We start from the raw sequence: 13,063 nt of genomic DNA, 5'->3' as shown, positions 1-13,063 counted from the left end.
AATGGACATCATTCAGCTAGAATGTGAGGATACAATGATATCCATTGAGGTGAGATCAATGATATCCAAGACACATTTCCTTGGTGTCTGATACCAACTCTGTCAACAGCACTTGTTGGCTTTTTAATATGAACTAGTTGCAGGTTATATGAACACATTGAAGGATTAAGTATATAAACAATGAGCTAACAACCCGGTGATCGATTAACATATCACAAACATCGCCCGACATGTATCCGATCCAATCTTGTCTAATAGAAAGATTCTCCTGCAATTCGAACACGTTAATACGTTTAGTTTATGCATTGAAAGCTCAAAGGATAGGAGACATTGCCAAAACATTGCTGCAATAATGTTTAGATCCAGATTCCTTGTGTCTCTCCAGCCCCAGTTGTTATATTGAAGCTGTTCAACTTTTTTTTGAAGGTCATTAGCTACCCTTTTGGCTTCTCCAAGAGAGAAAGAACCAAGATTTGCACGGTTGCATTGATGAGCTACTTCTTCTACCATTCACTCAACAAACTCTTGTCCGCGAGAGAGATAACGTGTAACGGCCCAAGCCCACCGCTAGCAGATATTGTCCTCTTTGGGCTTTCCCTTTCAGGCTTTCTCTCAAGGTTTTTGAACGTGTCTGCTAAGGAAAGGTTTCCACACCCTTATAAAGGGTGTTTCGTTCTCCTCCCCAACCAATGTGGGGTATCACAATCCACCCTCCTTCAGAGCCCAGCGTCCTTATTGGCACACCGCCTCTTGTCTACCCCCCTTCGGGGAACAACCTCCTCACTAGCACATCGCTCGGTGTCTGGCTCTGATACCATTTGTAACTGCCTAAGCCCACTGCTAGCAGATATTGTCCTCTTTAGACTTTCTCTATCAGGCTTCCTCTCAAGGTTTTTGAACGCGTCTGCTAGGGAAAAGTTTCGACGCTCTTATAAAATTTCGTGCTCCTCTCCAACCAATGTGGGTTATGACATAAAAAAGGGGTTGATGATGTGCTTGAAGGGTATTTAAGGGTCTTAGACTTTGTGTGATATGGCTAAAGATGCATTGTTGCAGACAAAAGAATGCGCACGTGAACTCGAATCAGTTTTACGTCGAAGAAGAGGTGAATCGGTTATCGCCAACGAGCTTCGAAAATGCTCGAGTTCTAGGAAGTTGATAAAGAAAACAATTCACAAGGCATTGAAGGGAATCAAAAGGAAGTGTTCTAAGCAATGTGAGGAAAATTCAGCAGTGACATATAGTACTGTTGAATCAGTATTGTTCTTCATTGCAGGACAAAAGTTGATATCAAAGTTGAGTCCTTGGTCTTTGGTCTCCAAGCTGGTACAACCCTAAAGAGTTGCCTGCAAAGATGAAGATGAGGTAGACATGTTGGATGCCATACTATATGCAATTGCTAGCCACACGACCGATAAATCGTTCAACTTGCACGACCCGTTGAGGAAATTTGAGTCGTGTATTCAAGAACTTGAAGATGATCTTGAGAGTCTACAAAAGCATCTAATAAGAAATACAGTTTCCCTTCTCAATATCCTAAATCACTAAGGATGGAGCTTAGATAATAGTATCATGATCAATGTCATGAGAGCTCATTTTTGCTACATGTAAACACCAAATTGTATATATATACATATACTTTCTATTATTATGATGAAGCTTACACTTGAATTTGAAAGAGTTTGATCTGTAGAAATGCAAAGAAAAGTGTGTTTATTGTTCGAACGGTTGTTTCTGTGAGATCCCACATTGATTGGAGGGAGGAACGAGTGTTAGCAAGGACGTTGAGCCTCGAAGGGAGTGGATTGTGAGATCCCATATCAATTGGAGAGGAGAACAAGTGCCAGCGAGGACGCTGGGCTCCAAAGGAGAGTGGATTGTGAGATCCCACATCGATTGGAGAGGGGAACGAGTGTCAGCGAAGACATTGGGTCCTGAAGGGGAGTGGAGTGTGAGATCCCTGATCGGTTAGGGAGGGAAACGAAACATTCTTTATAAGGGTGTGGAAATCTCTCCCTAGCAGACGCGTTTTAAAATCGTGAGACTGACGATGATACGTAACGGGCCGAAACAGACAATATCTACTAGCGATGGGCTTGAGTTGTTACAAATGGTATCAAAGTTAGGCACTAAGCGGTGTGCCAGCGAGGACGCTGAGTCTCGAAGAGGGTGGATTGTGAAATCTCACGTTAATTGAAGAGGGGAACGAGTGCCAGTGAGAACGCGGGCCCCAAAGGGGGATGGATTGTGAGATTCCACATCGGTTGGAGAGTGGAACAAAGCATTCTTTATAAGGGTGCAAAAACCTATCCGTAGTAGACGTGTTTTAAAATTGTGAGGCTGACGGTGATACGTAACAGGCCGAAACGGACATTATCGGCTAGCGGTGGGCTTGGATGGTTACAATTTCCCAACCATGGTTTCCTGATAAGCTCAGTATCTAGATTAGCATTGCTGTCAAAGATTCCAATTGCCCCAGTGATGGCAATAAGCTTGAGAATCACATGGTAGGTTGCCTTTAAACTAAGAGCCAATTTGCTCAATTATGTATATTATAGTAAAGCAGAACAATTTCCTGCTAATGAAAGTTATCTTAAACGATCATGGCGGATCTTGCCACATTTACACAATAAGCACCATTTTTAACCGATTGATCAAAGAATTGCATGAATAAGGTAAATGAGGACATCTATTTTATCCGATGGAAGAATAGTCAAAACCTACCGCTAGTAGATATTGTCTGCTGTGACCCGTTATATAACGCCGTCAGTCTCACGATTTTTAAAACGCATCTATTAGGAAGAGGTTTCCACACCATTATAAGGAATGCTTCGTTTCCCTCTCCAACCGATGTGGGATCTCACAATCCACCCCCCTTGAGGGCCCAACGTCCTCGCTGGCACACTGCCCGGTGTTTGGCTTTGATACCATTTGTAACGGCTCAAACCCACCACTAGTAGATATTGTCCGCTTTGTCCCGTTACGTATCGCTGTCAGCCTCATGGTTTTTAAAACGCGTCTATTAGGGAGAAGTTTCCACACCATTATAAGAAATGTTTTGTTCCGCTCTCCAACAGATGTCGGATCTCACAGTCACCCCTTGAGGGCCCAGCGTCCTCGCTGGCACACTGCCGGTGTTTGGCTCTGATACCATTTGTAACAGTCTAAACCCACCACTAGCAGATATTGTCCGCTTTGGCCTGTTACGTATCGGCGTCAGCCTCACGGTTTTTTAAAACGCATCTATTAGGGAGAGGTTTCCGCACCATTATAAGGAATGCTTTGTTCCCCTCTCCAACTGACGTGGGATCTCATAATGCACCTCCCTTGGAGGCCCAATGTCCTTGCTGGCACACCACTCGGTGTTTGGCTCTAATACCATTTGTAACAGCCTAAACCCACCACTAGCAGATATTGTCTGCTTTAGCCCGTTACGTATCGTCGTCAGCCTCACAGTTTTTAAAACGCGTCTATTAGGGAGAAGTTTCCACACTATTATAAGGAATGCTTTGTTCCCTTCTCTAATCGATGTGGGATCTCACAATCCACCCCCCTTTGAGGGCCTAGCGTCCTCGCTGGCACACTGCCCGCTGTTTGGTTCTGATACTATTTGTAACAGCTCAAACCCACCACTAGCAGATATTGTCTGCTTTGGCCCATTACGTATCGTCGTCAGTCTCTCGGTTTTTAAAACGTGTCTATTAGGGAGAGGTTTCCACACCATTATAAGAAATGTTTTGTTCCGCCCTCCAACTGATGTGGGATCTCAAAATCCACCCTCTTTAGGGGCCCAACGTCCTCGCTGACTCTTATACCATTTGTAACAGCCCAAACCCACCAATAGCAGATATTGTCTGCTTTGGCTCGTTACGTATCGCTGTCAGCCTCACGATTTATAAAACGCGTCTATTAGGGAGAGATTTCCACACTATTATAAAGAATGCTTCATTTCCCTCTCTCTCCAACTGACGTGGGATCTCACATAACCATGTTTAAAAGTTGTTCCCTGCAGCAAAGAAGAATCCAGCAATTTTACCCCGTGCACTAACACTCTGTCAACAGCACTCGTGTGCCTCATAATTTACAAATTGCTCGACAATCTATTGAGAAACACACCATGAACATCGCCATGATATCTCTTAAACTAAACCTTTGCATGTGCAAAGCCACAAGCTTGTCCTCAACAGAAGCAGACCCAGATCAGCATTTCCAAGATGACCCGACAAAACTGATGCCACTCCACAAAGATGCTTGCTTAAACCATGTCTTGAAAGCTTGGCAAATCACAGACATAGCTGAAATTAGCATCAATAATGATGGAGATAAGATGAGCTGAGATTCCTCTTGTCTCTCTCAACCAAGTTATATAAATAATAGTCTTATGAAGCCCAAAATATGAACTCAACTTGAAAATGGATTCCTTTGCTGCAAACCCAAAGAAATCATTCCACATCCGCTCTAACAGTTTGCCCCAAAAGCCGCATCCAGTTTTGGATCAAGTTGAAGAACATCTCTGCAGATTAAAGGCCTCTGAAGCCATTTCTTCATCTTCTTTGAGTCAAAAGCTTGATGGCCTTCATGATTTACATGATTCTATTGATAAGTTGCTCTGTTTGCCATCCACCCATCAAGCTCTCGTTGATAACAAATCAGTTGATGACTTGCTAGAAGGCTCTATCAAGCTCTTGGATGTGTGCTCTTTGGCTAAGGATGTGCTATCACAAATGAAAGAATGTGCACATGAACTTGAGTCAGCTCTGCGCAGAACAAGAGGAGATGACATTGAAGTTGATATTCTAAAGTATTTGAACTCAAGGAAGATGATGAACAAGGCAATCCACAAGGTCTTGAAAGGAATGGAACGAACAAGTTACGAAAATGGCGATGAGAGTTCGGAAATTGTTCGTTTATTAAACGACGCAGAAGTCGTCACATATAATAGCATTGGATCCTTCTTGTCCTTCATAGCCGGACAGAAGTTGTCATCAAAGATGAGCAGATGGTCTTTGGTTTCCAAGTTGATGCATCCTAAGAGAGTTGCTTGCAAAGACGTCGGTGCAAATCGAAACGAAGTCGGGGTGGTTGATGCTGCATTGTATTCAATCATCAATCAGCAATCTGATGTCCTGGTGCAAGTTAAGGATGCACAAAACTCGTTGAGGAAGTTGGAGTCGTGTATTCATGACCTCGAACAAGATCTCGAGAGTCTATATCGACATCTTATCAAGAATCGAGTCTCCTTTCTTAACATCCTTAATTACTAAGGATGAAAACTTAGAGAGTAGGCTCATAGGAATCCATTTTTGTCAAATGTAAACACCAGAGTACATATATGATAGATACAAATACACTTCATACATCTTTTTCGCATTGCTAACCATGATTGGTGAATTCAATATCTTCTTGACTAACTTTTTGCAATATTAGTATTGTTGATATTGTCGATAATACAAACACAGTCCTACGTTGGTTAATTAAGGGGTTGATCATGAGTTTATAAGTAAAGAATACTATTTTCATTGGTATGAGGCCCTTTGAACCATGAGAGTTTGTGCTCAAAGTGGACAATATCATACCATTATGGAGGTTCGTGATTCCTAACATGGTATCAGAATCATGCCCTTAACTTAGCCATGTCAATAGAATCCTTAAATGCCGAACAAAGAAGTTTTGAGCCTCGAAGGTGTAGTCAAAAGTGACTCAAGTGTTGAACAAATGGTGTATTTTGTTTGAGGGCTCTAGAGAAGGAGTCGAACCTCGATTAAGAGGAGGCTGTTCAAGGGCTCCATAGGCTTCAGGAGAAGCTCTATGGTGTACTTTGTTCGAGGGGAGGATTGTTGGGAGAGGAGTCCCACGTTGGCTAATTAAGGGGTTGATCATGAGTTTATAAGTAAGGGATACATCTTCATTGGTACGAGGCCTTTTGGAAAAACCAAAAGCAAAGCCATAAGAGCTAATGCTCAAAGTAGACAATATCAAACCAGTGTGGAGGCTCTTGAATCCTAACATGGTATCAGAGCCATGCCATGCCCTTAACTTAGTCATGCCAATAAAATCCTCAAATGTTGAACAAAGAAGTTGTGAGCCTCGAAGGTGTAGCCAAAAGTGACTCAAATGTCGAACAAAGAGTGTACTTTGTTCGAAGGCTCCAGAGAAGGAGTCGGGTCTCGATTAAGGGGAGGTTGTTCGAGGGCTCCATAGGCCTCAAGGGAGGATCTATGGTGCACTTTGTTCGAGGGGAGGATTGTTGGAAGAGGAGTCCCACATCGGCTAATTAAGGAGTTGATCATGAGTTTATAAGTAAGGAATACATCTCCATTGGTACGAGGCCTTTTGGGAAAACAAAAAACAAAGCTATGAGAGCTCAGAATGGACAATGTCATACCATTGTGGAGATCTGTGATTCCGAATCGTAAGAGGAAAAGAAAACATTAGATTCATATGTAAATGCCCTTTTCTATTCATATGGTACCACAAAAAGTTCTTCTTTCTTTCTATACGATACCAACTCTATCAACACCACTCGTGTGCTTCATAATATCAATACATTGGGAGGAATCAACAATCTTGTCCTCTGCAGGAGATGCACCCAGTTCAGCATTTTTCAAGATAAGCCAACAAAATCGATACCAATGCCTCGAGAAAGATGCTCGCTCGTGTAAGCGTAACGCGTCGGTTTGATTAAGCAAGATCACTATACATGTATAATATATACAAATATCTAGGCTGTCAAAGATTCCAATTGTGTCTCAACTCTTCATGTAGGATTTAAATAATCAACAATGAGCTGATCTAAACAGGTTTATTTAAAACAAGTGGTATCTTCAAGAATGCAAGTGTTAAGCAATCTTCTTGTCTCCACAGTCACAAGCAAACTAAATCTTTTATAATATAAACAGATCTGAACAGGTTTAAGTAGATGAGGTCTCAAATGTTTCCTTTGCTTTTTGATATATTTTAAGCAGACGAGCTACCTGAATGTTTGTTGTAACGGTCCAAGCCCACCGCTAGCAGATATTGTCCTCTTTGGGCTTTCCCTTACGAGCTTCTTCTCAAGGTTTTAAAACATGTCTGCTAGGGGGAAGTTTCCACACCCTTATAAAGAATGCTCTGTTCCCCTCTCCAACCGATGTGAGATCTTACAATCCACCCCCTTCGAGCCTAGCGTCCTCGCTAACACTCGTTCTTTTCTCCAATTGATGTGGGACCCACCAATCTACTCCCCTTTGGGGCCCAGCATCCTTGTTGGCACACCGCCTTGTGTTTACCCCCTTCAGGACTCGGCCTCCTCGCTGACACTCCGTTCGGTGTCTAGCATTAATAATGGTGGAGATAAGGAAGAGGTAGGAGGGAGACATGGCATAAACAATGCTGAATTCATTGCTTCTGCAGATGAGATTCCTCATGTCTCCTTTAGCCAACTAATATAAATATGGCTCCCTAATGGCCAAAAGTCACAAACCAAGTCGGTTCATTAGCTCAAGCCTCTTCTTCTCCAAGAAAAATGGACTCCTTTGCAGATATCTCAAAGAAATCATTCCACACTCGCTCGAACAGCTTGCCCTTGAGGCCACATCCAGTCGTCGACGACGTCGACGAACATCTCTGCAGATTGAAGGCCTCTGCAGCCACTTCTTCATCATCTTCTTTGAGCCAAAAACTTGGAAAAGTTCAAGATTTGCATGATTCCATTGATAATTTACTTCTTTTGCCACTCACCCATCAAGCTGTTGTTGACAACGACTCGGTCGACGACTTGTTGGAAGGATCACTCGAGCTCGTGGACTTGTGTTCCATGGCAAAGGATGTATTATCACAAATGAAAGAATGCACACATGAACTCCAATTTGTTTTACGTAGAAGAAGAGGAGATGACATAACAAATGATGTTCAAAAGTATTTGAACTCAAGAAAGATTATGAAGAAAACAATCCACAAGGCTTTGAAAGGAATGGAAAAATCAAGTTCCAAGACAAGTGATGAAAGTTCAGACATTGTTACCTTGTTAAAACAGGCAGAAGCAATCACATATAGCACCATTGAATCCTTATTGTCCTTTATGGCTGGACCGAAGTCGGTATCGAAGGCGAGCCGATGGTCTATGGTTTCCAAGCTGATGCAACCCAAGAGAGTAGCCTGCAAAGAGGAAGGCTCAAACACAAACTTAGTAGAGATGGTGGATGCTACATTATCTTCAATCAAAAGTCATAAATCTAATGTCCTTCTACAAGTTGAAGATGTGCAGAACTTGGTGAGGGAACTGAATTCGAGCGTCGATGAACTTGAAGATGATCTCGAGCGTCTGTATCGACGTCTTATCAAGAATAGAGTCTCGTTTCTCAACATCCTAAATCACTAAGGCTGAAACTTTGGATAAAAGTATCATAGCCAATTCCATGAGAATACAATTTTGTCAATGTAAACACCATAGAATGTATATAATATATACAAATACCTCTTATACAAATTTCCTTGTGAACTCAGTATCACCTTCTTCTCTGGCTAAATTTTTGCAATATTAATATGTTTGATCCTACCAAAGATGTTTAACATTCTCATAATAGTAAGAAGTGGAAAAGATCCTTGATATCCTAGTAGACGCGTTTTAAGATCTGAGGCTTACGGTGGTACGTAACGGGCCAAAGCGGACAATATCTGCTAGCGGTGGGCTTGAGCTATTACAAATGGTATTAAAGCCAGTCATAGGTGCGAGGCATTGGTTAGAGTAGGGCTAGACCTTCTCCATAGTAGAAACGTTGTAAAACCGTGAGGTTGATGGATATACGTAATGGGCCAAAGCGGACATCTACTAGCGGTGAGCTTAGAGTATTACAAATGGTATTAGAGCCTGTCATCGGACAGTGCAAGGCATTGATCGGAGTAGGGCTAGATCCTCTCCATAATAGACGAATTGTAAAACCGTGAGGTTGACAGCGATATGTAACGGGCCAAAGTGGACAATATCTACTGGCGGTGGGCTTGGGCTATTACAAATGGTATTAGAGCCAGTCATAAGTGTGAGGCACTGGTCGGAGTAGGGCTAGACCCTTTCCATAGGAGACGCATTGTAAAACCGTGAGGCTGAGGGCGATACGTAACGGGTCAAAATGGACAATATCTGCTAGTGGTGGGCTTGGGCTATTACAAATGGTATCAGAGCCAGTTATACGTGCTAGGCACTGGTCGGAGTAGGGCTAGACCCTCTCTATAGGAGATTCATTGTAAAACCGTGAGGCTGACGACGATACATAACAGGTCAAAGTAGACAATGTGCGCAAGCAGTGGGCTTCTGCCATTACACAATTTCTCGTTCCTAATGGCTTAAACTCTAGTACGTTAACTAGAGGTCAAATAGTTAACCAAGGTTACCAGATGAAGTTTAGCATTGCTGTCAAAGATACCAATTGTCTCAACAATGATAATAAGCACAAGAATCCCAAAGAATCCTATGAATGTCTTTCAACTAAGAGACAAATTGATTCAGTAACACATATAACAACAAAGTTAATCACGTTGTATCTCAAATATAGGATTTGAATAATGAACAATGAGCTGAACTGATAGTGGAAGAACCGACACAAAGATCATCAAGATGTTATGGTGCATGTGTGAAGCAGGCTTCTTGTATCCATGGTGGCAGACAAACATAATCTTTTATAATATAAACAGATCAGAACAGGTTCATTTTGATTAAAATATGAGTCCTAGACTTGAAACACTGCCATGAAAATGCCTAAACATGCACTGATATATATTAAGCAAAGGAGTACATACATATTGAGCTAGCAGCTGGATGGATAGCTGAGGCTGAGGGGTATCTGTAGCTCAGCCAAGGAATGTCTGTATGAACTTGGGTTGGCCATTCATCAAAGATCTGGCGCTGAAAGCAAAGGCAGCCTGCTGACTGCTAAGAAATTTGGCTCTGCAGTGATATAGGTATGTTTGAATCATCATCATTCATTATTGTGCGTTGTTTCTGGAATGACAACAAAGTCCAAAGCTGCTAGTTGGTGTTTAGTGTTCAAGCCAATGCAAAGAAAACAAGTAGTATTTCAGGAATTGTTAGAGTATCAATTAGAAGTGGGGAAGATTCTTGGTATAAAAGCATGACCATGTTGGGTTAAGCTCTAATATAGACGAGGTAAGGTCCCACGTTGGTTGGGGCGGAGAACGATGCATTCTTTATAAGGGTGTGGAAACCTCTCCTTAGTAGACGCGTTTTAAAAGCCTTAAAGGAAAGCCTGAATGGAAAAGCCTAAAGAGGACAATATCTACTAGTGGTAGGCTTGAGGTGTTACAAAAGATATTAGAGCCAGATACTGGGCGATATACCAACGAGGAGGCTGAGCCCTGAAGGGGGTGGACACAAGGTGGTGTACTAGCAAGGACGCTGGGCCTTGAAGGGGGGTGTATTGGGGTGTCCCATGTCGACTAGAGAAGGGAACCAGTGCCAGCAAGGACACTGGCCCCCAAGGGAGTGGATTGTGAGATTCTACATCGGTTGGAGAGGAGAACGAAGGATTCTTTATAAGGGTGTGGAAACCTCTCCTTAGTAGACGCGTTTTAAAAATCTTGAGGAAAAATCCGAAAGAAAAAATCTAAAGAAGACAATATCTACTAGCGGTACTTGGCAGCTCTTTCAACACCGCTCATGCGTGGCAGATTTTTCAGATTACTCAAAGGATATTGAAGAGACAAGAAGCTCATGAATGACATAGTGGTGGGAGACATGTCAAGAACAATGCAGAGATATCATTAATCTTCTCACATGTGTTCATGTGTGGAACGAGCTCCTTGTCACCATGGAGCCAACCAGGCTGAATTAGTTTATCTTCCTAAAAGAGAACCATATATAATTAATGGTAGTTAGCTTATCAATGAGTTGGAGACTCGGAGACAACAACGATGTGGTAGTTGTTCTAATTCAGCGAACAAGTCAGTCGTATAAAGATCAAACTTCATGGACAATTTTGACATATGGTCGAACCTCGAGCCACGTTTTGACAGAATATGTTTTATAAAACATAGACGAAGAGCAAGGTAGATGTTAAGTGCATTTTGAAGCATTTCATGTCTGGTAAGAATAGACATGATTTTACCGAAATGATAAAATAATACAACATAAAAGCAAGATAAGAGTTTGACATGATACAGGCATGATAAGCATGACTGTGACACTAGACACTCGAGATTTAGAACAAATAACCGAGCTCTCGGTGAAAACATTGGAAATTGAGCAAACTAGCAGATGGGGTCAAAGTTTGGAGCCATGGGCTACAGAATTGGGTCCAAACTAGGTCTTGGGACCAGTCCATGTTCAGGTTTGGAACTTGAGGCTCAGTCAGGTTGTCCAGTTCCGATGGAATTTGCAAAGAAGCTTGAAAAAGCCTAGCATCTTCCTCCTCCATGGCTGCCCTTTGCTCTAGGACTTTCAACGAAGTTGCTTTCCTATAGATTTTGCATAGTACCATGTCCTGCATTACAAAGAATGTAAACACGAATGAATGATTACAAAAGCTGAATCGTAAGAGCTCGTTTGGTAACGTTCGTGTTTTCGTTTCATGTTTGTTTCTTCTTCTACAAGAAACGGTTACCAAACACGAATGAATGATTACAAAAGATAGAAAGATGAATAGCAAGAGCTCGTTTGGTAACGTTCCTGTTTCCGTTTCATGTTTATTTTGTGAGATCCCACATCGATTTGAATTTGAGAGAGGGCAATGTGCCAGCGAGGACACTGAGTCCTGAAGGGAGTGGACACTGGGCGGTGTGCCAACAAGGATGTTGGGTCCCGAAAGGGGGTGGATTGTGAGATTCCACATCGATTGAAGAGAGGAACGAGTGCCAGTGAAGACCCGGGCCCCTGAAGGGGGATGGATTGTGAGATCCCACGTCAGTTACCAATAGGGTTTATTAAAGAACGGAATAACTGTTACCAAACACGATGAATGATGACAAAAACTTATAGAATCTTCATACTAAGATGAATAGCAAGAGCTTGTTTAATAACGTTCTTATTCTCGTTTCATGTTTGTTTCTTCTTCCACAAGAAACGGTTACCAAACACGAAACTCTTTTCAAGTAAGATCGAGATAGATACCTTCGACAACGGAGAGTTATCAGGAAAACGATACTCATTCATGATCCAATCAGTCTTACTTCCTCTACTCGCTCTTCCTAAGTAGAACACAAGTGTCTTTCTCAACCCAACGAGTCGTTTCGGATCCGATATTCTAACGATTTTTCGGTCGGACCCAGTGGCTTTCCAGTAACCGTTCCTCGTGGTTCGGTTTGGCCTCCCACCCCCACCTAGCCTCCTATCTCTTGGCACAAAAAAGTACCACTCCCTCTCTCCATTCCTTGCCAATCCTATACACAAAAAAAACACAATAATTCACATCACATTTCACCTCATTGAATGAAAACAAAACATTAAACAATTGGGCTAATTTTTTTTTCAAGAACACAAACCAGGCAACTCCCAAGGATCATGGAGATAAAGATTAAGAGTCCCAATAGGATCAAATTGCAGCTTCTTGCCAGAAACCACATGTTTCAGGTAAAATTCAAGGAGTTCTTCTTCCGTGGGGTGGAATCTAAAGCCAGGAAGATCAGCTTCCTGTGTCATTTCAGGGCTCAACGTCCTCGTTGGCACACCGCCCGTCAGCGTCTTCTTCTGTCGAGGGATGAACAAGGCCATGTAGATAGTGATGCAAGTGATAGACACTTTATAAGCCAAGTTAAAGATGAACAAAAACAAAATTGGGTGAATTTTCAAAAGTTTTGACTGTTAAAGAAGACTTGAGACTTGGTCAATGGACTCAAGAATTGTAAATTGAGTACTTTATGTGGGCATTTAAAGGGACCAAAAAAGAAACAAACATGTCCCCACACGGCTTCTTCTCTTAAATTCATTAAATTTTGGACTGTTTTGGTTATTTTCCAAACTTGGAGACTTTTACATNTTTTGCCTTTTTGTTTCGATCTTCTGCGTGACTTCTCGTATTCCTTGCTTGATTTTTGGGTTTGTTTGTATTTTGAGGAGAATGAATCATTTCTTGTC

At 42.1% G+C, this 13,063-nt stretch overlaps 3 protein-coding genes and 1 pseudogene across 3 annotated transcripts; 3 read left to right on the top strand and 1 right to left on the bottom strand.

Moving 5' to 3' along the window:
* Nucleotides 1-1,032: 1,032 nt before the first annotated feature.
* On the top strand, nucleotides 1,033-1,338 carry LOC111792909. The gene has a single exon (XM_023674534.1). It carries the CDS (start codon nucleotides 1,033-1,035, stop codon nucleotides 1,336-1,338), a length of 306 nt encoding a protein of 101 aa, XP_023530302.1.
* Nucleotides 1,339-4,412: 3,074 nt separating this feature from the next.
* Nucleotides 4,413-5,264, top strand: LOC111792850. Its single transcript, XM_023674451.1, has one exon. It carries the CDS (start codon nucleotides 4,413-4,415, stop codon nucleotides 5,262-5,264), a length of 852 nt encoding a protein of 283 aa, XP_023530219.1.
* A 1,995-nt stretch (nucleotides 5,265-7,259) lies between these two features.
* Nucleotides 7,260-8,463, top strand: LOC111792516 (annotated as a pseudogene).
* Nucleotides 8,464-11,066: 2,603 nt separating this feature from the next.
* LOC111792498 (NAC domain-containing protein 22-like) lies at nucleotides 11,067-12,783 on the bottom strand. Its single transcript, XM_023674005.1, has 3 exons — nucleotides 12,472-12,783; nucleotides 12,101-12,369; nucleotides 11,067-11,474 (listed from the first exon to the last, which is right to left on the bottom strand). Exons 1-3 carry the CDS (start codon nucleotides 12,698-12,700, stop codon nucleotides 11,193-11,195), a joined length of 780 nt encoding a protein of 259 aa, XP_023529773.1. The 5' UTR covers nucleotides 12,701-12,783; the 3' UTR covers nucleotides 11,067-11,192.
* Nucleotides 12,784-13,063: the final 280 nt, after the last annotated feature.

This window comes from Cucurbita pepo, chromosome LG04, assembly GCF_002806865.2.
Source record: "Cucurbita pepo subsp. pepo cultivar mu-cu-16 chromosome LG04, ASM280686v2, whole genome shotgun sequence".
Taxonomy (NCBI): domain Eukaryota; kingdom Viridiplantae; phylum Streptophyta; class Magnoliopsida; order Cucurbitales; family Cucurbitaceae; genus Cucurbita; species Cucurbita pepo.
Note: the sequence above shows the minus strand (reverse complement) of the source record. Positions and strands in the feature narration are given on the sequence as shown.